This window comes from Mytilus edulis, chromosome 8 (assembly GCF_963676685.1).
Source record: "Mytilus edulis chromosome 8, xbMytEdul2.2, whole genome shotgun sequence".
Taxonomy (NCBI): Eukaryota; Metazoa; Mollusca; class Bivalvia; order Mytilida; family Mytilidae; genus Mytilus; species Mytilus edulis.
Genome location: NC_092351.1, coordinates 72,433,441 through 72,455,300, shown reverse-complemented (window position 1 = coordinate 72,455,300; position 21,860 = coordinate 72,433,441). Strand labels below are relative to the sequence as shown.

General features: G+C 31.6%; 2 protein-coding genes across 3 annotated transcripts in view; one reads left to right on the top strand and one right to left on the bottom strand.

Annotated features, from left to right (window-relative positions):
* LOC139486207 (kinase D-interacting substrate of 220 kDa-like) overlaps positions 1-12,695 on the bottom strand; it is a 50,232-nt gene extending 37,537 nt beyond the window's left edge. Inside the window, exons 1-2 of one of the 2 annotated variants that reach the window (XM_071271001.1) lie at positions 12,555-12,695; positions 1,498-1,670 (exon numbers count right to left, since the gene is read on the bottom strand). In XM_071271001.1, the coding sequence (XP_071127102.1) occupies positions 1,498-1,656 (159 nt within the window). In that variant the 5' untranslated portion in view covers positions 1,657-1,670; positions 12,555-12,695. Of the gene's footprint in view, positions 1-1,497; positions 1,671-6,345; positions 6,447-12,554 lie in introns of those variants that run through there. The other variant, XM_071271000.1, reaches the window with a different exon arrangement.
* Positions 12,662-19,500, top strand: LOC139486210 (protein FAM133-like). Its single transcript, XM_071271004.1, has 3 exons — positions 12,662-12,785; positions 16,630-16,704; positions 18,576-19,500. The coding sequence occupies exons 1-3, from the start codon at positions 12,754-12,756 to the stop codon at positions 19,453-19,455; spliced, it is 987 nt and encodes a 328-aa protein (XP_071127105.1). The 5' UTR covers positions 12,662-12,753; the 3' UTR covers positions 19,456-19,500.
* Positions 19,501-21,860: the final 2,360 nt, after the last annotated feature.

The following is a 21,860-nucleotide window of genomic DNA, read 5'->3' as shown; positions in this document are numbered from 1 at the left end:
GTTACATGTAAGAGTGAAACAAAAGATTTGCAAATTTCCCCAAGTTATAACAGTAAGTTTTGGTTATAAGCATTGGGCATGATCATCAGTTTTATACAATTTCGATGAGGAAAACCTAAGTTAACTTGGAGTACAGAAACAAGAAAATTTGGAATTTTCCAAGTTATAAAGGAACACAACTGTAGAACAGTAGTTGACTAACTGCCTAAATTCAAATTCAGTGCAAGATTTGGTTCTTAGCTATGTGTATGGCGAAGTAAATATAAATATAATGTGTCATCCAACCCTTTGTCTGGAATACCACTTAGAAAATTAAAAAATATTTTCTTTTTATATGGCAAATGCATTTGCAAGGTCTACACTTATCGTAGTGATCACATTTATTAACCTGAGATAGAGTGATAAACAGTAGGCTATAAACATGTCACCTAAAGAAAACAGTTTCATAAACAAATACTATTAATGTATCTTGAATTGTAAAATAATTCTTATCAAAAGCAAGCCCAGCATGAAATTATTATTTTCCATACCTACAAGAATTATGAGGTTATAAAATGAACACTTTATATAAAGCATATCAATACCGGAATTGTGACTTTCATCGATCAAAAATATTTGTTTATGAGAATTAAGTGATCAAAAGTTGTACAATTTACGATTTTAAAGATTAAAAGAGTATAATCCTGCCTTGCAGTTGTAGTTAAAAGTTTGTTTGCCCTATGACTGCTATTATTCTCAGATTTGGCAATATACAATATATTATCTAGATCATATCAGTAGTCAAACCTACATGGGGATATTTCCATGTCTTGATTTGGACAACGGTTGTTTTATTTCGTTGGACACTTAAATTTGTGGATATAGTCATCCACGAAAACCATGAAAATTGGTTCCCCACGAATAAAAGTACTTTCACAGTAGATTGAAAGCTTAATTGAAAGCTGTCTAAGGCGGTAAAGTGACCTATAGTTATTAGTTTCTGTGTCATTTGGTCTCTGTGGAGAGTTGTCTCATTGGCAATCATACCACATCTTCTTTTTTATAATTGTACTTCTTTACATTGCTCTTATGCCAAATAAAAAAGTATGTGTGGTTCCAGTTACATCTGAAAAAAAATTAGGGTAGGTAGGTAGGGATTTTTTTTTATTTTATGTTTTTTTTTTTACATTGAGTCTTTGGGAGCAACATTCTGACTTTAACAGTGCTTAATGAAAAATGACCATAAAATCTTTAGGGTAGGCTATTTTTAAGCCGAAAAAGTAGGGATGGTAGGGTTACTGGAACCACACATATATTCTTATTTGGCCTTACTTGAACTTGTACCATAATGTCCTACCACAGAGAAGTTCATATAATTACCTGTCCAAAAAATATAAAATCCAAAGTCAAAATTTCGGTAAATGTGAAAATAGTCTATTGAGATTAAGTCCAGAATATTTTGTTGCTTAAATGTTATTATAAGCATGCATATTGAGTACAAGTACAACAATCTCCTACCTCGTCTCTCTCCTCCAGGTTAATGTTGCCATTTTCCAGGAGTGTAACCGAGGCAGATAGATCTCCTCTCCGTATACTGTCCCATAGCATCTGTGTTTTTAACGTCCCCATGATGTGCCGATCCTTCAAGTTAAATATCTGTTCTATGTGTACAGGCATAGGTCTACATCATTCTGTAATGAGAGATTCTATCAACATGATCAATCAGTTTTAAGTCAAAGTGTTAACAAATGTGTAGGTTTGCATCATTGGGTTTTACATGTTTTAAAATGTGTGATAATAGATACAACAAGAATGTGTCCATAGTACACAGATGCCCTGCATGCAATATCATTTTCTATATATTCATGATGAGTGTACCATGTAATTGAGGTCAAAACTCTAATTTGGCATTATAATTAGAAAGATTATATCATAGGGTACATGGGTACTTAGTTACCATGGTTACTAGTTGATTGGACTTCAACTTCATCTAAAAACTACCTTGACAAAAAACTTAAACCTAAAGCAGGACCGACAGACGAACAAACATAGGACCACAGACTGTAAAACATAATGCCCCAAAGTGGGGCCTAAAAATAAAGTTCTAATGTATAAAAATTCTAATTTCAAAAATATTTGACTGACAGCTCAATCAAGGTAATATAATACTAAATTCAGTATTGTACCATCATGACCATGAGGAACATATAGTTGTTACAAACATTGTTGACTGACAGACATCAATGGCAAACCACACAAGACATTAACAATGATTAATAAATCTACCATATTGTGAAAAAATGCTAAATATTTATGACTAAATTTTCAAATAAAAAGTTACATAAATTTACAATCACCATGACCAAAGATCAATTCAATTGTCATTCAACAATGTTCAATGCAGAGAAACATGTTTTCTCATCAATAACATAGTCAAATTCTTTTTAAATTTAGTTTTCTTTAGTGAATATATATTGAAACTAACATTTGAGAAGAAATAAATGTAAATTTCTTACACATTTTTTTTAAACTGTTATACATCATGACATGTACATGATGTACATATATGTATACATCAAAATTAAAATATCAAATCCCCTTCTTTCATTGTGTCTTTTCTTGTGTATACAATTGAAATAAAACTTAACCTTTTCACTGAAAATGATATCCTCCACAACTCTAACTTTAAAATATTGCAGTATTACATTGTAAGACAATTCCTACAAATTTGAACATGTTGAATGTCTTACAAAAATGACCTGCTAGCCACAACATTTAAGACAATATTTGACCATGTATTAAGGTATCAATCTATCTTTGATGGTCAACATTAAACTTTTTTTCTATTATTATACTATGTTTACATCATCATGTATCAATAAGATCACTATCTACTCTAATCCATCCGCAAACAAAATGTTGGATATTTCACCTCATTGACCACAAGTCTCTTTAAATTATTTGAAGACAGTTACCTTTCAACTCATGACCTTTACAAAAACTGTCTTGACTATTAAATGGACATGACTTTTAAACATGTTTAACAACTTTGTTGTGGGGCCATAAAAAATATAATGCATATGTTTTTTTAAAACTCAATGATTGGATAGTTTTCATTATAAAACTTATGTAAATATACTTTTTTTCTGACGAAAATTCTTTAATTTGTTCATTATTAGAACAAGGTTACTTTATATTAATTGTTTCCTTCTTATGCAAAGTGACCTCAGTGTGACCCATCTCATAAAATTCCAGTGATCGCAATTCGCATGGATGTCCTTAAAATAAACTATTATCTGATTGTACATGTTAAACACATGCTCATTATCCATGCTTTTTTGTTGATTGTTGACAAACAGGTGACAATCATTAAGCTTCAAAACCCGAACTTTAATTACCTGCTATATTTTCACAACAACACTGACTGATTGAAAAAAAAATTGACGATTATACAAAATTTATGCGAAATAAAATGATAAAATCGTGCACAAAAGACTAAGTTTATCAGTCAGGGGACTTACTTAAATGAGTGGTTTTCTAAATCACTGATTTAAATTTCATGATAAAGGTTGGAAGTAAGAGTTGTCTTTCTTTAATAATCACCTATTTAAGTAGTACAAATTCATCACTAGAAGAAGTGATTTAATTTTACTTGAGCTTAAAATATAGAATACTAATGATCCAGGTTAAACCTGATTAAGTTTCTAAAATTATCAGAACCAACATCTGTGTTGATAGGATGACCAGGTCATTTCAGGTGATGACATTGTACTGAATCTAGGATATTGTCATAAAAACACTTATCTAAGTATCATACCTCAATTTCCTTCCCAAAAATCACTTCTTTAAGTATCATTATTTTAATAACCCCCACTAATTTCAACACCCCAGGACAGTGAAATTTTATCAGGAACAGTAGAATTTTATTACATAATCTGAAAGATGAAACCTTGAACTTTACAGGAAAAATACTCCATTTACTGCTGGGAAAAATCTGTAAAGAAAGCATCAAAGGCATAAACCTTGCTACATAAAAGAAGCAAAAAGTTCATTTTTTTCAATTTCATTAATGAAAAGATATTATTTAAACCTATGTGTTTAAAATTTTGGTAAAACTACAAAATCACAATTTGTGACAAAACTTCAAATTTGCTACTCAAATAAGTGATTGAAAATTTAAAAATCACTTATTTCAATAAGTCCCCTGACTGTTTATGATGTTTGTATCATTTGGTTCAAGAATTTGAATAACATAAGTCATTATTTTTCACCGATTACTCCTTTCATATGACTTTAATAATTCATTGTGATCATTAGCTATATATATAGATAATAACAAAATAGTTGTAAATATGAAATTTATCACAATAGACCCCTCACACATGAATGCCACAAAAAATTACTGTCCAAAATGCATCAACCTCGATCATGTCTACCAAGAGAATATCATTTCAACAAAGTAATGTGACTTTATAATCATAGCTGTTTCAGTGGCGGATCCAGGGGGGGGGGAGGGGTTCGGATCGTATTAGACCCCCCTTTTTTTTGGCCAATCAATGCATTTGAACGGGAGCATATAGTTGGAACCCCCCTTTACTCTGTGTTGGGAACCCCCCTTTTTAAAATGGCTGGATCCGCCACTGTGTTTATACATTAAATAGAGGATAAACTAAACATTCTGGCTTTACTTTAATATCAGTTTTGCCCTTACATGCCTTACATAGAAATTTACCTTTACACAGTTTCTGTCATAAATAAAAAGTTTAACATTGAAAATTAACTGATAAAAACTTGTCAATAAAAAATAATAAGTGTCTCCTCATCTACATTTATATCTACATGCAAGTCTGTTATACTCACATAATTGTATGATTCCAACATTTTTTCATCTAAAAACCTTTATTTAAAGTTTTAAATGCATGAGAATGATGAGTGACCTAACACAGAAATGAAATACCATCTAAATTTAAAGTTCAAATTGCATGTCGGATGTAGTAAAGAGTAAATTTATGCATGCCTAGTTTTACAATGTAAATTTTACCTGGTTTAGACGAATGTGAACACTGATTCGACCTAATAAACTAGTCATTTTATCGCTTTTTTGAAATATTATTAAATATATCATTTGTACTTCATTAGTTTTAGTATATATCATGAATATTAATTTATGCAAATTGGTAATGATTTACAACAAGCATCTTAATCATGAAATATAATACATGAAATAGCTTATTGCATACATTTGATAAGTAGTAGGTGTAAAAAAAAATTCCTCAAAAGTAAAAAAATAACGCTCTGCAAATTTTCTGTTCTAGATACATGAGGAGGACATCAACGTTCTGAAATGCTTTTAAAACATTTTCATCACCTAATACATTGTAATACTAGATTACATGTAAGTGAACTGAGAAATAATGCTTTATGTCAGGACATAAATATGAAACAATTAACATATATCATGTATATAGAAAAAACAATGAAATTAAAAGAAGAAATTTGTGTGACATTACAGGCACTTAACCAGTCAGGGGACTTACTTAAATGAGTGATTTCCTAAATCACTGATTCAAGTAACATTATTTCCATAAAGGTTGAAAGTAAGAGTTATCTTTCTTTAATAATCACCTATTTAAGTAGTACAAAATAATCACTAGAAGAAGTGATTTAATTTTACTGTAGCTTTAAATATAGAATATTAATGATCCAGGGACTAACTATGTTTCTAAACTTATCAGAACCAACATCTGTGTTGTCTAGGATGACCAGGTCATTTCAGGTGATGACCTTGTACTGAATCTAGGATAATGACATAAAAATCACTTGTTTAAGTATGATTGATATACCTCAATTTCCTTCCCAAAAATCACTTCTTAAAGTATCATTATTTTAATAACCCCCACTAATTTCAACACCCCCGAACAGTGAAATTTTTATCAGGAACAGTAGAATTTTATTACATAATCTGAAAGATGAAACCTTGAACTTTACAGGAAAAATACTCCCACTGCTGGGAAAAATCTGTTTAGAAAGTATCAGTTCATTATGTAAAGCCATTATTATAGCATTTTTTCAACTAAAATAGAATTTGCAGCTAAATGATAGCATCAAAGGCATAAACCTTGATACTTAAAAGAATGGAAAAAAAATCATTTTTTTCATTTTTACTAATGAAAGGATATTATTTAAAGGATATTTAAGGATATTATGTGTTTCAGATTTTGGTAAAATTACAAAATCACAATTTGTAACAAAACTTTGAATTTGCTACTCAAATAAGTGTCAGTGATTTAAAAATCACTTATTTCAGTAAGTCCCCTGACTGTTAACGTCTTAAGTGTTAAAGGAAAAATACAAAAATCAACTGACCTATTTATCAGATGTGTCCTACAATGTCGTAGAAAACTTATCTTCCAAAAATTAATAACAATTCCTATGAACCTCTTAAATTCAGTGTCACTAACAAAGATAAACGACAACTTACCTGTTCAAATAAATTTTAATCACAGAAACTTAATATCATAGTATAACAACTGCACTAAACATGCTAAAGTTTCTTGTACATTGTATGTACAATTAAATGTCACATGTGGTCCCTTATATTGTGGAAACTACTACAAGTCATATTGTCATATATATATATACATGATAAAGGAAGATGTGGTGTGAGTGACAATGAAACAACTCTCCATCCAAATTTTTTTTTTTTAAAGTAAACCATTATAATATATAGGTCAATGTACGACCTTCAACACAGAACCTTGGCTCACACTGAACAACAAGCTATAAATTAAAGGGCCCCAAAATTACTAGTGTAAAACCATTCAAACAAGAAATCCAACGGTCTTATGACTGTATGTACAATTTACAAGCATTTGTTTCAGGAAGTTGAGAGTATGGAAACCAATTTATGGACGAAGACAGTTGAACAAGGGTGAAACTTACTTATGCTTACGCTATTTTTGGGGGGGGGGGGGGGCATAGATAGCATGTCCTGCAGTCCTTCATCAAGTTTATGGAATTTGATTTTGGAGGCAGATCTTAAAATTATAAGCTAAGTTCAAAATGAAGTTATCAAGGTTATAAGATTTTCAAACTTTTAAGGTGCGTAACCATACAATATGTTACTTTTAATTATGCCCCCCACCTACGACATAAGAGGGGCATTATGTTTTCTGGTCTGTGCCTCCTTTCGTCCATCCGTTCATCTGTGCGTCTGTTCAGGTTAAAGTTTTTGGTCAAGGTAGTTTTTGATGAAGCTGAAGTCCAATCAACTTCAAACTTAGTACACTAGTTGCTAATTGTGATATGATATTTCTAATTTTAAAGCCAAATTAGACTTTTGACCCCAATTTCACAGTCCACTGAACATAGAAAATGAAAGTGGGAGTTTCAGGTTAAAGTTTTTGGTCAAGGTAGTTTTTGATGTTATAACCCACCTACAATAGTAGGGTCGTCCGTCCGTTCAGGTTAAAGTTTTTGGTCAAGGTAGTTTTTGATGAAGCTGGAGTCCTATCAACTTCAAACTTGGTACACTTGCTGCTTATGATATGATCTTTCTAATTTTAAAGCCAAATTAGACTTTTGACCCCAATTTCATGATCCACTGCAGCTGAATGTAGAAAATGAAAGTGGGAGTTTCAGGTTAAAGTTTTTGGTCAAGGTAGTTTTTGATGTTCAAAGCTAAAGTCCAATCAACTTCAAACTTAGTACACTTGTTGCTTACGATATGATCTTTCTAATTTTAAAGCCAAATTAGACTTTTGACCGCAATTTCATGGTCCACTGAACATAGGAAATGAAAGTGGGAGTTTCAGGTTAAAGTTTTTGGTCAAGGTAGTTTTTGATGAAGCTGAAGTCCAATCAACTTGAAACTTAGTACATGTATATGTTCTCTATAGTATAATCTTTCTAATTTTAATGCCAAATCAGTTATTACCCAATTTCACAGTCCATGGAACATGGAAAAGGATAGTGCGAGTGGGGCATCCATGTACTTTGGACACATTCTTGTTGTATTTAATTTGGATTCCTTTATCTTTGAATTGCCAGTAACAATTATTGTGGATTAAAGAAATATGTTATTTTCATTGAAATATATTATTTTGCAGTCTAATTGGTTAATATATCTCATATTATTTTGCAGTTTTTAATTTAGACTAAAGTCTGCATACAAGACTTTAGAAAATTTGTATTTTCAAAGACTATTTCAAGATATGGTTGGCCTAAACCACCAAAATCCACGAAAAATATGTTTATCTACAAATAGCAATGAATCCACAGTATACAGTTTGTATTTACATACATGTACAGTTTTGTTTAAGAAGACATTGACCTTTTGCATGTAACTGCTAACAGATGTCATGGTTTTTATTGTTGTGCTGAAAATTGACCTCTATCATTCTTCTCTTCATGAGAGTCTAGATGGGGGTTCTTCATCATTTTTGTTCATACAATAACTTTAATTTTAACTCTAATATTAACATTAATTTCTCTATTCTGTATTTATTTATTTTTTAATTTTCTATTCAAAATATATTCCAGCACCCCATTTTTCTCTATTATAAATTTGTTTTCACCATAATTTTCTATTCTTTATATTTCAGCACCCCACCAATCATGCTAATGGCACTATTTTTTATTTTATATCTTTATGTCTTTTTTTTTTTATTGCTAACAATTTCTGACAATTATTCTGCGCTTTTTATTCATCATCATGATCATTATCTGTAAACCCCATCATATTTTAGCCTCAATTCATTGTTACAGTTACAATTTACAAAATGTTGTTTCAAGATTTCAGGTTTATGTTAGACTTGCTACATGCAATGACATGTTCCTTCCGAATTAAGTTTTTTTTCAATTTTGCCCCTCTAACAATTTTACCATGTACAATGTAACATGTTTACTGAGCACTATAGTATAAATAAGAGAATACCATTATATTGACATCTGCAGAAGGAAGTTAAAAGAAAGGAAATTGTAGCAAGTCTAGGTTTACGTGTACTGAACAGTTGACATTAAAAGTATATCATGTATTTGATAACCAACATAATAAAACGTGTATCTGGATAAACTGATCATCTACATCTTCTTTAAACATGATAAACATTAAGGCCAAATTAATATAAAAAAACAACAACATGTGCATAGTGTATTAAGTTTTGAAAATACAAATGTTATAAACACATGGTAAACAGGCATGACAGGTATGATCAATTTGTTCACCTGAAAAATTTAAATATATATAATTTTCAAACTTGAATCAAGCTGTATTCAGTCACAAGACATGAAAGATACATTGTACATGTAAATCTATTCAGTACACATGTTTACATTTTACATGAAAAGAAATTTATTATGTTTTTTTTTAAATATTTTTTTTCCAGATATATTGATAACCAATCATGTTGATAAATCCCTTATTTTATACTCTAATAATAGCTACATGTATTAAAACAAAATGTAACTGCATGATTGTCAGAACAGCCATGGACAGAATGTTTTCACTCACTTCTTCAACCAACTGTTTTGTTTTCAGGGATGACCTACTTATAATGATGCTTTAAAATATTAATTAATATAATGCATTGGCACCCATATGGAATCTCTATGGCTATACACAAGAAAATATACAGAGCGGGTCCAGAGAAGAGCAGTTGCTACATTTTCAACGACTGCAGTAACGAATTAAGTGTTACTAGCATTATGAGCAGGCTAAACTGGATATCTCTAGTCCAACGAAGAGTTAACATCAGATTATGCTTGTTCTGTAAAATTCTTAATGGACTCATATCAATTACAACAGAAACCTACTTGATTCCATTATAGCATTATGAGCAGGCTAAACTGAAAACCTCTAGCCCAACGAAGAGTTAACATCAGATTATGCTTGTTCTGTAAAATTCTTAATGAATAATGGACTCATATCAATTACAACAGAAACCTACTGGATTCCATTATACAGAATATCTAGACACTACACTATCCACAGCCAACATGACATGGCCCAAGACATGACTACTTCAACATTGTTCAAATCATACTAGATATAGTTGTTAATGTCTGTGTCATTTTGGTCTTTTGTGGATACATTTTTGTAGCTGAAACACATTGGCAGTCATACCACATCTTCTTTTTTATATAGGCAGATTTATGAAGGTGGGCCCTGGCCACCCCTTTTATTGGAGTTTAACTAGCTGCCAAAGAAGAACATGAAGAAGAAGAAACTTTGAGACGTGACCTCATTAAACTTTCTCTGAAAAATATATAATTTAAGGAGGCTCGAGGGAACAAAAATTTCAGCAAAAATTGAACATTTGTTTTTTCATGACAAATTTTATTACACTATTAGTTATTACCATGATTACTTTATAATATGGTTAAAAAATCAACCAAAAAAATTAATTCGGTTTGGTCCCAGATGACTTTTAAAATGTTAATATCATTGAACATGTTGAAAAAGCTCCATATTATCTCCCTTTGGTGCAAAAAAGAAATATCTTTTTAACTCATCGGTGACCTATATTTTTTTTTTTTATTGTTTTCAAATAAGCAGTACATAAACTAAATAATTGTAAAATTTAAGCGAATTGTGTAATTTAATTTTTTTTATATGGATATATTACGTACCTCTATTTCTCCTATTAGCAGTCAGGGGACTTACTTAAATGAGTGATTATTAAATCACTGATTCAAGTAACATTATGTTCATAAAGGTTGTAAGTTAGAGTTGTCTTTCTTTAATAATCACCTATTTAAGTACATGTAGTACAAATTTATCACTAGAATTAAGTGATTTAATTTTATTGTAGTTTTAAATATAGAATACTAATGATCCAGGGACTAATTATGTTTCTAAACTAATCAGAACCAACATCTGTGTTGTCTAGGATGACCAGGTCATGTCAGGTGATGACCTTGTACTGAATCTAGTATAATGACATAAAAATCACTTGTTTAAGTATCATACCTCAATTTCCTTAAAAAAATCACTTCTTTAAGTATCATTATTCTAATAACCCCCACTAATTTCAACACCCCTGAACAGTGAAATTTTTATCGCGAACAGTAGAATTTTAATACATAATCTGAAAGATGAAACCTTGAACTTTACAGGAAAAATACTTCCACTGCTGGGAAAAATCTGTTAAGAAAGTATCAGTTCATTAAGTTAGGCCATTATTATAGCATTTTATCCACTAAAATAGAATTTGCAGCTAAATTATTGCACCAAAGGCATAAACCTTTCTACTTAAAAGAAGCAAAAAGTTCTTTTTTTTCAATTTTACTAATGAAAAGATATTATCTACACCTATGCGTTTAAAATTTTAGTATAACTACAAAATCACAATTTATAACAAAATTTCTAATTTGCTACTTAAATAAGTGATTTAAAAATCACTCATTTAAGTAAATCCCCTGACTGATTAGTTCAACAGAAATAAAGGACATGAACAAAAATATTTGTTAAGGGGCCAGCTGAAGGACGCCTCAGGGTGCGGGACTTTCTCGCTACATTGAAGACCCATAGGTGGCCTTCGGCTGTTGTCGCTTTGACACATTCGCTATTCCATTCTCAATTTTATGCTTCTTTCGGAGGCAGATTGTGAGAAACAGTAACCCATTTTTTTTTATTTCATTGTATATGATAGAGCTCATTTATAAACAGATATAACCAAATCCTATATTAATTTTTTTTTTTGGTTTATACTCTTGAGCCCACTGAACTGGCACCAAGGATTTGTCTAGTTAGACTATAAAAATTCTTGATGGCACTCATGACAGGGTAACACGAATGATCGAGAATGATCGAATAACACTGTTATTATACGACTAACATTTGTAATGACTTGAAATTTTAATATTAGCACATTATTGGTGACTTTTAAACATTGATTATTAAATAATAATATATACATGTAGGTTATCTATGTTTTTTGTCACTTAAAAATGATTTACTGACAGCAGAGAAGTTCATAAAGATCATTTTGAATTTAGTGTGTACATCGAACATGGTGGCCATTGTGATTTCTGTGGTCACCATGTTGGATGTACACACTAAATTTAAAAAGTTTTTAATAAACTTATCTGCTTTCTGTAAATCATTTATAAGTTATGAAAAATATCAATAATATACTATTATTTAATAATCAATGTTTAAAATTCACCAAAATGTGCTTATATTAAATTCAAGTGTTATTCGGTTATTACAAGTGTTATTCGGATATTAACAGTGTTAATCGGTCATTCGACAATGTTCAAGGTACCGCTCATCAGCTCATGACATGCATTATAAATGATTTTCATTGCCACTGTAAATGTGTTTGGGCAACTGTATTCCAGAAGAACGGGCACTTGTTTCTATCCACGGGAATGTCAACTACATGGTAACAGTTAAGTAGACCTTCCCAAGGACATATTAAATTTATGAGGGACAAAAATAAAGACCATGGTGGAGAGACAAGTGATGATCATGATCAGCTGATGGCTGTGTACAGTAGTCACTTTTGACTTTAGACCCTGAAAAATGCTGATTTTCATGAAATAAAATGTGGAACATTTAAGTTTAACTTTACCCTTCTAAGTCAGCTGTTTTTCTTACAACCTTCGCTATGAATCAGGTTGTTCTAATGAAATTTACATCACATGAACTAACCATCCAAGCTTCTAAATCAACTGACTTCGCGGCTGCGCTTTGAAGCGTGTCGAACGTCACTTCCGTCAACAAAAGCAGGTGCTTTCGTTTTGTACTCAAAATTCATAAATTTACAGAAAATGGAAGATTCCAACGAGGATGAACTTGATAGGTAGACAATTTACATATATGAAATTGCTAAACCGCTTCGTGCTTTAGAGTTCTGCCATACATTTGTTAAAAGGGTAGAAAAGTAATGAAAGAGTGCACTAAAATAGGCACAACGCTGGATTATAAACGAAATAAATCCGAGTTCAAAATATTATTCAATAATTATGAGGGGGGGCGAGACCATTTTCGGGACGCCGGGATTGACCGATTTTAGCAACGGGAAATTGGGATTGCTTTTTTTAAAGATCGGGAATTCGGGATAGAAAAACATCGGGATACGGGAAACCCACGTTTTTAGCCATGGGAAATCGGGATTTTTATGTTGAAATATAACGGGATTGACAAAAAACTGTACCTTGGACAGATAAAAGTGCCATTTTCATAATACTTCAATCCGAATCGCATCTAGAAACAGAGTAGATCCAGATCTTATTGTTATTTTCTGCTCGTGTTTATGCCCCACCTACGATAGTAGAGGGGCATTATGTTTTCTGGTCTGTGCGTCCGTTCATCCGTCCATCCGTCCGTTCGTTCGTCCATCTGTCCCGCTTCCGGTTAAAGTTTTTGGTCAAGGTAGTTTTTGATGAAGCTGAAGTCCAATCAACTTGAAACTTAGTACACATGTTCCTTATGATATGATCTTTCTTATTTTAAAACGAAATCAGACTTTTGACCCCATTTTCATGGTCCACTGATCATAGAAAATGAAAGTGCGAGTTTCAGGTTAAAGTTTTTGGTCAAGGTAGTTTTTAATGAAGTTCAAGTCCAATCAACTTGAAACTTAGTACATATGTTCCCTATTGGTTGATCTTTTTACCTTTAAGGCCAAATTAGATTTTTTACCCAATTTCACGGTCCATTGAAAATGGTAAATGATAATGCAAGTGGGGCATCCGTGTACTTTGGACACATTCTTGTTTTAAAGTAACCGTAGCCAGTGCCATATATTTTATATCCACTGTACGTGAATGAAATGCTAACCAAAATTCATGATAAATGTCTAATCTCCTTGGTATTAGTGTCGCTCTGATTTAGAGGATCAGTATACCCAAAGAGGGTGGTAAAGGTTTTTTTTCGTGCAACGTGTTTTGCCATTTTTAATTTCAACCTCCCGTGAAAACAGTTCGTGCTTCACTGTGAAATTGGTAAAAACGGCAACGTTCAAGCAATTTTTTTTATTTTTCGTTCATCGTGAAATTTGAATTTTATTTCGCGTTTGTCCGTGAACATAACGCCTCTTTACAACCCTTCCCAAAAGTTAGACTTGCTTTGGATATTTTCAATAAGAGTAAGATTATGTAAGACCTAAAAGAAAACACATCTGTTTCCGGTACCCTTAAATATATCTACCCCAATTTTAAGTACCTATAATCTAACTCTACAACTAAAGTTTTTTGGATGTTATGTGGACAAGCACTTATAAAGTCAGATTTTTTTTTCCATATGAACCAGTCAAAAACGTTTGAAAAAAAATAATTTTGCTTTCCTACCTATCCTAATTTTTTAGGGGATGTTACCTGAAACACCTGTATTTTTTCTTGGCCTTACTACACAGATAATTTCATAGACACAGTCTTCTCTATAATCGAATATCATATAAAAATATTTATGACATTCTACAATTTTGAAGAAAACAAATACCCCAACTTGACGTGTTTAAAATGTACGTACTGAATATATTGTTCAAAATGCACAAATTCAGGAAAGCAAATAATTAAGAACAACATTACTCAGAGGGTTTAATTTTCAAAGTTTACCAGGACGGCCTCCTTTAAAAGATGTGTCAGATGTGTCTATTCGTTACCTAAAATAGTGGAGGACCTCTTTAATAAATAAATGGTGATTTCTTGTTTATCGGGATCGGGATTTTTAACAAAATATGTCCGGGATTTCGGGATTTTCTGATATTAAAACCGGGAAATCGGGATGAGACCCCCTCTAGCCCCCCCCCAATTATGTATTGTGCGGTCAAATTAAAATAATAAATCATTGTTAATATATTGCTATAAATGACAATTTCCAAAATAGGGATTACTACATCAAAATGAAAATGAGATATAGGTAGTACTTCATTTGCCACAGCGGCTTAACCCGGGTTAGCCCGGTCGACGCTTCCGGTATATAGGCACAGTCGCTTCATTGGCTGTAAAATCAGCTGCCGGTGCAAAAAGGCATACGCCCCCCTCACCGGTATTCACTCACAGTCAAGCAATCAGTCGATCATAAAAGTATGGCGTGAGGCGCAATTTTAGATAAATTGTCGGAATTTGAAAGGTGCAGATTGATTTTTTTTTCAATCAGACTATATTATATGATACTGCATTGGTCCACTATGACGATGATAAATTGCCATGCTATATTTTATTTTCAAATTGATAAAATTATCTCGGAGAAACCTTTTGATGGTGAAAAAGACCTCAGAAAAAAAGATTGCATTTTAAAAACATATATTTATTGTTAACAGATTAATTTTTTATATTCCCTAGCTTAGAAAGCAAAAAAGTATAAATTTGAACTTCTGTCGCCATCTTTGAATCAGCCGGTTCCACTCGTTTTATTTTCAGCCATATTTAACCCGGTCACGTGTATGGGCATGATGGGCGAACCGGGCATAGCCCAACCTAGAACAAATGAAGCAGCCCCTAAATGTTCGAAATCACAGGCTCCTCTGGCTTTTGCAAGTTTTGACCCATAATGCCATTCTTTCACACTTTTGACACAGCTCTTCGTTGTGCAGCTCTCTGTGATTATGTTGATTAGGTACAGCATCATTTCTTCTCAATCTGTCCATACTATACATCATTGAGGGATACCTACATACAAAATATTAATAAAAATATTCAATTTTATTAAATTGCAGTCCTCTATAACACTGAAGCATTTGACTGCACTTTTAAATAGCAGTATTCCAGTCATTATATATTTAAAATCACCATAAAGTATATTAATGATTGTTTTTTATTTAGAACATCTGTATAACTTGTTTTTTTTTTTTAATATGCAACCTAATTTTTTTGTGTTCCTTTTTTAATTGTTCATGAACATTAATAATGTGTTAACTTGGTATTTATAGTCTTTTTTTCTTCACTGTGAAATACCACTGTCACTCTAATATAATTATAATCAATTTAACTATTGTCAGTTTATTGTCTTAATTTTGTATGCCATAACCATTTAATGTAAATGTGTTTGTGCTAATAAATATTGTCTATTGTCTATTGTCTATCAAACTATCCTTTGGTGAAAGAGTGGATTAACTTTTTGGTTAAAGAGAGATAACTCTATATATTTTTTTTTTCTAAATTAGGTTCCCAGGGCTGGTAGTCCAAATAATTATGACGTCTGGCAAGGCTATTTTAAATATAAGTGTAACAAAATAAAGTATTTCACATGACATAAATTGTTTAAAATTTTACTGGTGAAAGGGATGATCAGCGTTCACTTCAAGTCTTGTTTAACACTACTGCAGAACAAAAAAAAAAGATTACTTGTCAACACTTTATTTCCACTTACTGTAAATTCAGAAATTATTGCGATGTTTTTATTATTGCGAAAAATGCAACAGGGTTATAATTGCAATAATTTAAACTCGCATTTTGAAATATTTAATACGAAAAAAAAGTATTTTTCTCATTATCGCAAAGATTTAAATCACATTTGAGTCTAAAATGACAAAATTGCAATGATAAGTGCACACAATAATTTCTGAATTTACAGTCCATGAATTAGGTGGTTGCTTAAACATTAGTTAAGAATATATTCGTTAATTTTTAGTTTACAAAAAGGATTTCTAACTCTTATTATGCAGAACCAATCAGCACCACACAATTTTCTTTCCATTGCAGATTAGCCAGGGAAGAACTTACAAAGGAGGCTAAAAGAGGAGCCGAGAGAGCCAGGGAGATAGGAGCATATGGATGGTAAGTTAACTTTCAAATGAAGTTCCAGTGGCAGTGTAGGGCAATGTCAATGAGTCTGAATGAGAGAGCAATCCGAACAACTTTGATAACTAAAGAAAAAGACTCAAAACACAAAAATCTATATTATCTATACAATGTATATCCAGAGTTTCAGACCACAACAAAATTTCAACTGATTTAAGAAATAATTGATGCAAGCTATACTTTATTGGTTGTTTTAACATGGGTAGGCATTATATTTGTGATAATTTTTGCCTGAGCGATAGTGAGGTCTAAAATAACACGAATATAATATGTACGCATGTGCATAAAAAAATTATTGGATTTAGAGTATGGGTTTATTCATAAAGCGAAAGAAGCACATCATATTAGAATTCTCTTCAACCTATATGACCAGGAGATAAAAAATTATAAACCAAAACATAAAATTGTTAGTCTTTGAGATTGTAACTTGGCTAGCAGCAGACTAAAATATGATTGTAAGAAACATGCAAATTAGTCATGTTAGTCTTGATCTCATCACAGAATCCACATGTTTGTATTTTTAAAGATATGTCATATGGTAATTATTGTAAAACAAAACTTCCAAATCAAGGGAGATAATTTATTACATTTGTCTGTTTTAACATGCCATTTAAAATTGTAGAACTTTTTCTTCTTTTTTCTGCAATTATTTCTTGTTTCTTCTTCCCTGAACTGAAATTTCAACTTTATCATGTTTATGCTATTGGAAGTTCGAGGTACAAAATTCAGCAAAACTTTATTTTCCATTGCAACTTTTATTTATTACACGTCTTTTAGTTGTTAATTTATGGTATGGTACAAAATCAACCAAAAAAAAAAAATCAATTCATTCTGGGCCCAGATGACTTTTAAAATGTTTATATCATTAGAAAAAGCTCCAAATTATCTCCCTTTGGTGAAAAATTACAATTGTAAAATTTAAGTGATTTCTGTAATCATGGTACATTGTAATGTAATTGAGTTCTTTTTATGCCCCACCTACGATATTTTTTCTGGTCTGTGCCTCCGTTCGTACGTTCGTTCGTCCGTCCGTCTGTGCGTCCGTCCGTCTGTGCGTCCGTCCGTTCGCTTCAGGTTAAAGTTCTTGGTCAAGGTAGTTTTTGAAGAAGTCCAATCAACTTGAAACTTAGTACACATGTTCCTCATGATATGATCTTTCTAATTTTAATGCCAAATTATAGTTTTGACCCCAATTTCATGGTCCACTGAACATAGAAAATGATAGTGCGAAGTTCAGGTTAAAGTTTTTGGTCAAGGTAGTTTTTGATGAAGTTAAAGTTACATCAACTTGAAACTTAGTACACATGTTCCCTATGATATGATCTTTCTAATTATAATTCCAAATTATAATTTTGACCCCAATTTCACGGTCCACTGAACATAGATAATGATAGTGCGAGTGGGGCATCCGTGTACTATGGACACATTCTTGTTTTATTTCAATATTACCTTTTTTTTCTCCTATTACATGTATTAGTTCAACAGAAAGGTAGTACCTCAAGAAAATTGCATGCTTCTATTGAAGCAAGATCGTGAGCTTAAAATGAACAGTGACGCCATATTTTTATTTTATTTTTTATTAACTATATTAAGTATTATAGAAAAGAAATAATCCAATATTTAAAAAAAGAAGATTTATACCCTCAAGCCCCCCACTTAGTCACAATTTTTGATAAAGACAGTTTGAAAATTCATTTACCTAGGGTAGTGATAGCATAAGAAGATATGGCATGAGAAGTTTGAAATTGTTCTGACTGCACCTTCAAGACTTTTTATTTGTATTATCCTTAAAAGAAAAACTTTACCATACTTAATAAATTAGTAATAATCTACTTTTCTCCTTAAAGGGTAAAGAGACAAGGAGCTTCAACTGACAAGAAATTTCTAGGAAATGTTTTAGTCAGTACTCTCAGATCCAATAAGAGAAAACCTTCACGAGATCATGATCACAGATCCCATAGAAGGAAATATGTAGATAAAAAAAACAGTTATGACCGTCCCCGTCACAGTCATCATCAACGGCATCATCCACCAAAGTTAATAAACGGTGGATATTTCCGTTACAATGACCGAAGAAAATATTCTCATACTGAAAATGGGAAAAATGAAGAAAAAGGAACTTCAGAGAAACATGAAAGGAAGAGTGACAAAGATGGTTTTCCAGAAGATAAACAAACAATGTCTTTATCTGATAGACTAATGGACAGAGAGAAAGAAGGAACGAAAGAAGAGAAAAGTAGTGAACATAATAAAACATACCCAAAAGAATTGCATAAAGATCATAAAAAAGATTTTAAGAATAAAAAAAATAGGGATGGTAAGAAAGATCGTGAGAAAAAGACAGCAAAAGAAAGAAAGAAGAAAGAAAAAAGAGTGGAAGAAGAGGCACAGTATATTCATTCAGATGAAGAAATAGTGACAATAACATGTGATAACTCTGATAGTGATCTCATCTCAGAAAAGGCATATCACAAGGACACGGGTCAAGGTCAACGTAAAAGGAATATTTCAAGTAAAAGTGAAGAAGAGAGCTTGCTTGAAGATATTAAAAAACGTAAAGACAGTGATGATGACAAAAATCCTCAGGAAAAAATTATTGAAATTTTTGGAGACTATTTAATTGAGAAAAAGCAGAAAAAGAAGAAACTTAAACATAAAAGTCACAGAGCAAAACATAAACACAAAAAACACAAACATAAACATGATAAAGCAAATGAAGATTCTTGACTGATTGTTTTCATATAAAAAAATCTTTGTTAATACTACATTGACAAATGTGTTTGTTTTCCGTCTTGCAAGCCATGAATATAAAAAAAATGATATGTACATGATGTAAGGATGCTATGATTTTAGAAGTGGTGCCGTTATTAATTAGCAACAGACTTTATATTTAAGAAGGTAGAAGATAAGGATTACCCTTATTTGGTTCCAATCTGTAGATATGAGAAGATGTGGTATGAGTGCCAATGAGAGGACTCTCATCCAAGTCACAATTTGTAAAAGTAAACCAATATAGGTCAAGGTACGGTCTTCAATACAAATGTCAAGCTATAAAAGGCCCAAAAAATAACTAGTGTGAAACCATTAAAACAGGAAAACCAACATTGTAATATATATTTGAAAAATTAGAAAAGAGAAACATTAATGAACATGATGAACCACATCTACAAATGATAACTTCTGAACTCAGGTTCCTGGCATACTTTACATTATTTTCATGGATCTTTGCAAAGTTTATGTCATTTTGGTTTTAAAGATAGCATTTACTTTATTCATGATCAGTCATGCAGGTGAGACATAGATACATTGTATGCCAAGGAGTTACAAGGTTAAGTGAGATATGTTAGGATTCACAAAAAATCTGTACAAATTGTAATTTGTACAACATTACATTTTGTACACAACATATATATGTATATATACATACAAGACACGGTAGACTTTTGATTACCCAAATAGATAAACAATACTTGACCTCATAGTCAGTACAAGATAGATGATGATAGATTCAAAGTCATAAATTTTTCATTTGACTGCATACATGCTAGATCTGTTAAGTATGCCTTGAAGATTATTGACAAAGGATTAATAAATTGTGAGGGTAGTTTTTAACACCAAAAAAGTATTCAACATTTTAAAGAACGTTTTACTATTAACAATAACCACAATAAACCTATTTCTCGTATCAAACATAAACTAAAATAACTAGCCAAGAAATTTGTTTTTGTCCCGGCCGATAAAGCTGCTAATAATATTATTATTGTTTGACGTAAATTTTACATTGAGGTTCTGAAAAAAGAAATCACCAATTCACCAACATTCCAACTGACTCCATTTTCAGAAAATGACATCTGTAACATACATAAACTTTTAGCTACCGCTTTACAAGCAGAGCCAAATACAATGAAAGTCCCAACTATGTATTGGCTTCCGAAGCTACACAAAACACCTACAAATATAGATTTATTTCGTCTTCAAGCCATTGTTCCACTACTAAATTGTCTATTTTTCTTACCAGCACACTTGGTACAATTAAAAACCTGATAATAAATTGTTCAAATAAGGCCTTCGAAAACAGTGGAATTAATTACTTTTGGAGTGTCAAGAACTCATTGGAAGTACTTGATAAATTGCATGCTTATATTGGTGATTTTGATTCTGTTCAAAGTTTTGATTTTTCTACCCTGTATACCACATTGCCTCACATTCTCATTAAGAAAAAATTCACACACCTAATTAAATGGGCATTTAAGAAGTCAGAATGTGAATATATATGTTCAAACTCCTTTAGGTCATTTTTTAGTAGCAATAAACAAAAAAACTATGTCAATTGGACATGCTTTGATACTATATATGTATGCCCTTGAATTTTTACTAGATAACATTTTTGTTCGCTTTGGGGATTCCGTTTATCGTCAGATTATCGGAATTCCAATGGGGACTAACTGTGCACCACTTATTGTAGACCTGTTTTTGTATTGCAATGAGTTACAATTCATGACAAAAATAAGCAAAGACCCATCGAAACAACATCTGATAAACACATTTAATAATACTTTTAGATATTTGGATGATATTTTTGCTCTCCATAATGACGACTTCAGTATGTATATTAAAGAAATTTATCCTGTTGAACTTAATTTAAATAAAGCTAATACTAACAATGACCACTGCCCTTTCCTCGATCTTGATATCTATATCACTAACGGAAAGCTGAATACTAAAATTTATGATAAAAGAGATGATTTTTAATTTCCTATCGTTAATTATCCATTTTTAGATGGTGACGTTCCCTTGTCACCATCTTCCGGTGTTTATATATCTCAACTTGTACGATTCGCTCGTTTATGTAACAATGTTTTAGATTTAACGAGAGAAATTTATGTGTATTACTGAAAAATTATTACACCAGGGTTTTCGATATCACAAACTAGTCAAAACATTTACTAAATTTTATCATCGGTATAAGGACATCATTCGTAAATATAGCTCAACATGCAGACTTCTTATACGTTCAGGTATTTCACATCCATTTTTTTATGGAAATATTCTTTATAAAGCACAAAGGTGTCAGTATTCACCTCAAAAACTAACAAAACCTTTGAATAGACTTATTAAGAAGGGATATAGTT

Coding starts and splice junctions, on each gene's coding strand:
- LOC139486210 (XM_071271004.1), top strand. CDS start 12,754: ATGGAAGATTCCAACGAGGATGAACTTGATAG. Junction 12,786..16,629: donor AACGAGGATGAACTTGATAG/GTAGACAATTTA, acceptor TTTCCATTGCAG/ATTAGCCAGGGAAGAACTTA. Junction 16,705..18,575: donor GAGATAGGAGCATATGGATG/GTAAGTTAACTT, acceptor TTCTCCTTAAAG/GGTAAAGAGACAAGGAGCTT.